Source organism: Gossypium raimondii, chromosome 2 (genome assembly GCF_025698545.1).
Source record: "Gossypium raimondii isolate GPD5lz chromosome 2, ASM2569854v1, whole genome shotgun sequence".
In the NCBI taxonomy this organism is placed as follows: domain Eukaryota; kingdom Viridiplantae; phylum Streptophyta; class Magnoliopsida; order Malvales; family Malvaceae; genus Gossypium; species Gossypium raimondii.
Window position 1 is genome coordinate 12,000,244 of NC_068566.1, and position 8,283 is coordinate 12,008,526.

General features: G+C 37.6%; 1 protein-coding gene across 1 annotated transcript; it reads left to right on the forward strand.

Moving 5' to 3' along the window:
- The first annotated feature begins 504 nt into the window (after positions 1–504).
- LOC128033825 (uncharacterized) lies at positions 505–4,486 on the forward strand. Its single transcript, XM_052622036.1, has 3 exons — positions 505–673; positions 2,097–2,577; positions 4,309–4,486. The coding sequence occupies exons 1-3, from the start codon at positions 505–507 to the stop codon at positions 4,484–4,486; spliced, it is 828 nt and encodes a 275-aa protein (XP_052477996.1).
- Positions 4,487–8,283: the final 3,797 nt, after the last annotated feature.

Genomic DNA, 8,283 nt, shown 5'->3' on the forward strand with positions numbered 1-8,283 from the left:
ACTGTTGGATGCCATCAAAAAAATTCCATGATATGCCAAGTTCCTTAAAGAGCTCTGCACTAACAAGCGAAAATTAACTAGTAATGAAAGGGTAAGGATTGGTGAGAATGTATCCGCAGTGTTACAGCGGAAGATGCCAGCGAAATGCAAAGATAGGGGCATTTTCACAATACCATGCAAAATAGGCCACTTAGGAATTAAAACAACTATGTGTGATTTAGGGGCCTCCATAAATGTAATGTCTTTTTTTATTTATGAATCACTTAATGTAGGTTTTTTGACAAAAATAGGTGTTATCATTTAATTAGTAGGCAGGTCTATTGTGTATCCTGAAGGAGTCCTTAACAATGTATTAGTGAAAGTCAATGGGCTTATCTTTCCTGTAGACTTTTATGTGATAAAATAGAAGATGATAACACTCCTGGATCTTCGAACATCTTCCTGGGCTGACCTTTCTTTAGTACCGCTAGTACTAAGATTGGCGTGCGTGGTGAAACTCTCACGATGGGATTTGACGGGGAGATCTTGAAGTTTAATGTTTACGACGCTATTAGTCACCCAAGTGAAATCTTGAACAAAAACCGTGTCAACATAATTGGCTCATTAGTAGAAGAAACTTATGAGTCTACTTATGAAAATAAACCTGAAATGATATTTGATGATTTTGAATCTGGTAATAAATTATTGTCTCCAAAGAACACTAAAATTTTACCTTCTGTTGTGTAGGCTCCAGAGTTGAAATTGAAACCGCTTCCCGAGCATCTTAAATATGCATTTTTTTGGGAAGGATAATACCCTACTGATCATAGTCTCTAATAGACTCTCTAAGCTCGAAGAGGAAAGTTTGATACAGGTACTAAAAAACCATAAGGAGGCGATTGGTCGGACCATTGCCGACTTAAAAGGGATAAGCCCTTTGACAAGCACACACAAGATCTACTTGGAGGAAAACACGAAACCAAAGCGAGAGGCATAAAGACGGTTGAACCCAAATATGATGGAAGTGGTAAAAAAAAGAAATAATCAATATGCTGGATACTAACATAATCTACCACATTTTAAACAGCAGATGGGTAAGTCCGGTGCAAGTCGTGCCCAAGAAAATGGGCGTGACAGTAAAGAAAAATGCTGAGGGTGACTCGGTACCAACCCGAGTGCAAAATGGGTGGCGTGTCTACATGGATTACAGGAAGTTGAACTCTTATACTAGAAAAAACCATTTCCCATCTTCGTTTTATAGATCAAATGCTTGAACGTTTAGCTGGTAAAACTCACTTTTGTTGTCTTGATGGATACTCAGGTTTCTTCCAAATCCCAGTTACACTGGAGTAGCAAGAAAAGACTACCTTTACATGCCCGTTCGACACATTTGCATACAGAAGGATGCCATTCAGACTTTGTAATGCACCGGCCACCTTCTAGAGATGCATGATAAGTATATTTTTTGAATATGTTGAAAATATTATCGAATTTTTTATGGATGATTTTACTTTTTCGGGGAACTATTTTGATGAATGCTTTAAAAACCTCACGATATTTTTAAGTAGGTGCATAGAATTTGATCTTGTTTTGAATTATGAAAAGTGTCATGTTATGGTAGACAAAGGTTTGATTCTATGACATATAGTTTCAGCAAAGGGAATTGAGGTCCATAAGGCCAAAACTGACATTATAAATTATTTGTCATATGCCTCTACTGTAAGGGAAATACGTTTTTTCCTTGGCCATGCTTGGTTTTACAGGCACTTTATAAAGAACTTCTGAAAAGTAGTTGAACCACTATGCGAATTATTGCAGAAAGATAAGAAATTTGAGTTCAGCCTAAAATGTAAGGTGGCTTTTTTACAGGCTCAAACAGAAGTTGGTTTCCGCTCCTATAGTACAAACACCAGATTGGAACCACCCCTTTGAAATTATGTACGATGCAAGCAAGCGCAGTGTGGGGGCCGTGTTAGGGCAAAAGATAGACAAAGAGCCCCATTTCATTTGTTATGCCTCAAAAACCCTAGATGCTACACAAAGAAACTACACCACCACGGAAAAAGAACTCTTAGCTATTGTATTTTCTTTGGATAAATTTTGGTCTTATTTATTAGGATCTAAAGTGATTAGTTTTTCTGACCATGTAGCTTTTAGGTACTTGATCGCAAAGAAGGAAGTGAAACCAAGGCTCATTAGATGGATTTTATTGCTCCAAGAATTTGACATCGAGATTCGAGACAAAAAGGGATGCGAAAACTTGGTGGCTGACTACTTGAGTAGGTTAGAAACACCTTATAATGACATTCCTATAAAGGATGAGTTCCTTGATGAAAGCCTATTTTTGACCGAGGCACATTTCCCATGGTATGTGGATATGGTAAATCTCCTAGCCACTGGTTCATTGCCCACTAGGTTAGCATGTTTCGTGAAGGACAAGCTTAGACGGGAGGCTCGATATTACATTTGGGATGACCCATACTTGTGGAAACACTATTCAGACCAGATAATAAGACTGTGTGTTCTAGAAACCGAGGTAGCTTCTATCCTACAGAAGCTTGTGGAGGTCACTTTGGCCCTAAATGGACTGCTCATAAGGTATTGGAGTGTGGGCTATACTGGCCCACAATTTTTCGAGACACATATAATTTTTGTAAGTCTTGCGATAAATGCCAACATGTAGGTAACATAACTAAACGAAATCAAATGCCCCTATCCCCGATTCATGTATGTGAGATTTTTTATGTGTGGGGCATTGACTTCATGGGTCTATTTATTTCCTCATTTAGAAAATATATAATTCTTGCGGTAGACTATGTTTCTAAGTGGATAGAAGCAAAACCTACTCGCAATGATAATGCGAAAACTGTCGTGGAGTTTCTAAAACGAACTATTTTTTCTAGGTTTGGCACACATCGAGCCTTGATTAGCGATCATGGAACCCATTTTTGCAATAAAGTCATGGAGGCACTCATGAAAAAATGTGGAGTTCACCACTGTATAGCGACGACCTACCATCCCTAAACGAACGGCCAAGCAGAAGTCTCGAATAGAGAAATCAAGATTATTTTGGAGAAAACAATTCAACCTAACCATTGGATTGGAGTCTTTGGCTAAATGACGCACTTTGGGCTTATCAGACAGTGTATAAGGGACCAATTGGTATGACCTATATCGGCTTGTCTTTGGCAACGCTTGCCATCTTCCGGTAGAATTGGAACATAAGACTTACTGGGTTGTACGACAATGTAACATGGAATTAGAACCCGCGGGGAGGGCAAGGAAATTAGACATCTAAGAATTAGAGCAAATTCGTAATGATGCCTATGAGAATGCTCGTATTTATAAAGACAAGACAAAATTGTTCCATGACAAGAAAATATCTTAGAAGCATTTCTCGATAGGACAAAAAGTATTACTTTATAACTCCGTGTTAAAATTATTCCCAGGAAAGCTTTGGTCTCGATGGCAAGAACCTTTTATTATAACCGAGTTATTCACACATGGTGTAGTTGAAATAGAGTGAATAATTGGGAAAGTGGTTCACAGTCAATGGCCAACAGTTGACGAATGTGCCAGCAATATTCATGGCCCTAATGAATAGAGTATTCTAGCCTTACTTGGACCAATTTCTTGTAGTCTTCATTGATGATATACTGGTTTATTCTATAAATGAAGGGGATCATGGAAAGAAGATAAGAATTGTGTTGAGTACCTTGCATGAACATTAGTTATATGCAAAGTTCAGCAAGTTTGAGTTCTGGCTGAAAGAGTTGTAATTCTTAGGACATGTTATCTCGCCGAATGGTATTATGGTAGACCCTATTAAGGTAAAGACAGTTCTAGAATGGAACTCACCCAAGAATGTTTTTGAAGTCTCTAGCTTCCTAGGGTTGGCTTAATACTACAAGAGATTTGTGAAGGGTTTATTGATTATAGCATCGCCTCTCACCAATTTGTTGAGAAAGAAAAGTTTGTATGGAGTGATAAATGTTAGTAGAGCTTCGAGGAGTTGAAAGCGGTCCTGACTGAAGCTTAGTTGTTAGCACAACCAGAGCCTGGTGTTGAGTACACAATTTATACTGATGCCTCTTTGAATTGGTTAAGATGTGTCCTTATGCAAAAAGGAAGGGTCATAGCTTATGCATCATGCCAACTGAAACCTGATGAAAATAATTACCCTATGCATGATTTGGAATTAGTAGCCGTGGCCTTAGCACTGAAACTCTGGAGGAATTGTTTTTATGGGGAAAGATGCCATATATATTTTTATTACAAAAGTATGAAATACTTGACTACTTAGAAGTATTTGAATCTATGCCAAAGAAGATGGCTAGAACTATTAAAGGACTATGATTTGATCATTGAGTATCAACCTGGAAAAGCAAACGTTGTGGCAGATGCTTTGAACAGAAAGACTGTGGCGGCCTTCTTGTCCGTTCGAGCTAAGGTGACCATGTCCGATGATGGAACTTTATTGGGAGAGCTAGTTATGAAACCAACCTAATCTCTCTCTATTATTAAAAGAACAAATGAAGGATGCCTAGCGTGATCGTTTGTAACACCCCACACCAAGCCTAGAAGTTATGACCCGAGTCTGAAGGTGACATTGATAAATTTTAAAACTTTAACCCTTTGTTCCCATAACACATCTTATTTTGGAAAATGAAGACTCAGAAAATAAAGGACAGGACAATAATAATTTTTCACTAAACCTTTTGTGCATTCTTTGGAAAATCACTTAATCACTTTCTTAGTTTAGTATCGAAAAATTTTCAGAGTTTTAATTGAAAACCAAATTTCAATTTGCTAAATCACATGATTCTGCAATTTTATGTTAAAAGTACCCAAAATTGATGAACAAAACAAAAACAAAAAACAAAGTCTAAAAATATATTTATATTCCAAAAGTCCAGAAAATTTAATAATGTAAACAAAACAAAATAGATTTAAATGTAAGTACAAATGCAGTTTTCAAATGCAACCACAGATGCAGCTCCAAAGACAGATACAGATACAAACGTAGACATAGATCTAGATATAGATACAGACACAGAACCTACCCCCATCTACTACACAACATCTCTATCCTAGCAACATACACAAAATAGGACTACAATAGCCCATCCAACCCCACATACATATAAGCGAGCGTATGTCACTTTTTCATAATAGCGTAATCAAGCTGCCAGAAATAATACGGTATTCTACCAAAATCAGATAAGTGTAGTCAAGCCACCAGACCAGATATGTGGTTAAAACCACAAAATAAATCATCCGGGGTTGCCCGACAACGATAACCCACCACCTAAGGTTGCCTGGCAATGATGACTCACACCCTGGGTTACCTAGCAACAATGGCGTACTAATATTAGTATGTAGTTAAACTGCCAGAGCACTTTCTCCATCACATCATTATCCCACCCCCAATGCAAATGTTAAGACATATTAGATACTAACCAATACCAAATCAATGTATGCCTTACTTACTTTTCACATCATATCATGCTAACAGAATTATCAGATTACTGATCACATACAAATGTCTCATTTTTAACATGCTAACAATTGTTACACATACATAATTCTTATCACATACAGTAGCAAAATATCATATTTTGTGTTTAAGAGTCTTATTTACATAGTACGAACCCTACGGCTTGGCTAAATTTGAATCGCTCATCAAATACAACCCTAGGTAATTTTTTTAGAAAATGAGCCTACATGCCCATGTGGCCTACACTACCTAATTCGCCCTACTCGTGTGGTCCATATAGCCTAACACACGCCTATGTGGCCTACACGACCTAACTAACCCAACCTGTGTGGCCCACACGGTCTGACACATGACCTGTCACACGGCCATGTGGCTCACAAGGCCTGGCACACATCCGTCTTGCATCGATAGTCTAGTTTTTAGCTTTGTGATCTGCTGTAATTCGATGTAGTAGATTAATCTAGTTTTCACACTTTACGAGCTTAAAAATAAGAATTTTAGTGAACTTTAAATTATGTTTTAGTAAAGTTTAGTAAAATCAATAAAATGTGTAATTTGAGTCTTTTATTGACCTTAGGGGCCGAATGAGGCCTAAGGGTGAGCAAATGAACTGTGTAAGTGTGCAGGAGATCATTAGAATACGTGCTAAATGGATACTGACTGCTATGTCGCAACACAAAGGAGTCGATGTTGCAGCATAAGGAGCAAAATGGAGGGATTTTGAGACTTCTTTTGATGTCGCGACACAGCCTAAGGGTGTCGCAACATACCCCTGAAGACATCTTAAAGAAGAGTGTGTTGACTTCTATGTTGCGACACAAGTCCCAATGTGTCTCAAAAATTACTTTAGATGGGAATTAATACGAGCTAAATGATGTTTTGGTCCGTACAATCCAATTTAAAGCTTGGGAACGTAATTAACCTAGGGTTAAGAATGACGACTACCTCAAGTCTATAAATAGGCTCGTTTGACACATATTATGGACACTAATTACTTAGCTTAGAATCTCTCTTTCTAATTCTAGTTTAGTCTTTCTCTGTTCTTAGGTTTTAAATATATTTCAATTTGTTCTTTGTTTTATCTCGAGAAATCTGGTTTGTGGATGCGATCAGACTTTGTGGATTCACTCCTTTTCTTAATACAAATCAGGTTTTTTCCTAAACTTTATACTTTCAATTTGTTTACTATGTTCACGTTTTATATAAATTTTACATTTTTTACAAAAACCATGAGGAACTAATCGCTCTATGGGGGATTAGCGAGTGGAGGTATGATGGATTGACTATTTTGTAGGGTTACTCAACAGTTTAGCTGTTCGGGAAAGGGAGAACCTAAACCCTAATATTAATAACCCTAGGAAGTTATCAAGGTGGGAATTAACCCAAAATTGGTATGCCCTATCCGTGAACACATTAACCCCGAGTCAGTGTGGACTGTGAGGTTGAAAGATAAGTAGTCTTTGTTGACTCGTTATTCTAGTGGACATATCAGAAGATCCTATTAGGGTATCGACTAGTTGATTGACAAGAAGCCCGAATTGATAGTTGATCAAGATTATCGAAGTGAGCTAGTCACCCATAATCAAATCTAATCAATTTTACTCTTCAAATTCCAAATATTATTTGCTGTTCTTATTATTATTACTGTTATTATAAAAATACAAAAAATCCCCATTATTTATATTTTCGTAATATAACCTATTTCAAGTACTAACTAGATCTTTTCGTGTTTAGGTTGAAATTGATCTAGTTCTGGCCTCCTTCGAGTATGATCCTTGGAGTACTCGCCTACTCCGTTCTAACTATATTATAACCTGACCCGTATACCTGTGGCCATCGCCTCATTTATATATATCTTTTCCTGCAGTATTCACACTCTGCACGTTCAAACGTCTAGAGGTGGTCACTTCCCATCGTTCGTTGCTGTTAAGGTTTTTCATTACAAACCAAATTAGAGTTCCCCAGATCTCTTCCATCCAAAACCACACCACTAGATAATTGTAGAAAATGCCACCAGAGTTAAAGTTAAAATTGCCATATCATATATATGTGGTCAAGCCACTATATTGCAACCGAGCTACCAGAAATGCAGTCAAGCTACCAGAACAGAAATATGATTAAACCACGAGATAATGCAAATCATTAAAGTGCCAAAACTTCCTCCTTACCATATTATCCCAACCCCATGCAATTTGACATGGCATGCAAATACAAAATCTAAATGAAAAGCATGTAAGACATGCAATTGTACAATAGCAGAAATCAGAAGGCATGGAATTCCATGCTTTGCAAAACAGATGTGTCACAAATACAACAAAGCAAATCAGTTGCACCATAACGTTACATGCATGGTCATAGAATAGATTCAAAGTATACAAATTAACATAATCAAACATCACATGCTCTTATACAAACATAGCAAAACAAAAACATGCCATCATAATTATCAATGTCTAGATCATGCATATATATTTCATGTACCTTTTCCACATTACTTACAGTATCATACTATTAGATATCATGTTTTCAAGTCCTATTTATACAATATGGACCCGACGGAGTGGCTAAATATGCATCATAGGTAAATACGACCTTAGGTGAAATTTCGAAAAAAATGGGGCCACCCGACCTAATTGGCCCATCCCATGTGTCCTACACGGCCTAGCACACCCGTTTGGCCCACATGGCCCAATTAATCCATACGGTCTGGCACACTGCCGTGTGGCTCACACAGTTTGTCACACGGTCTAGCACATAGTTGTGTGACGTCGACAGTGGGTTTTTCGGCTTTCTTCTATTCGTCGTTT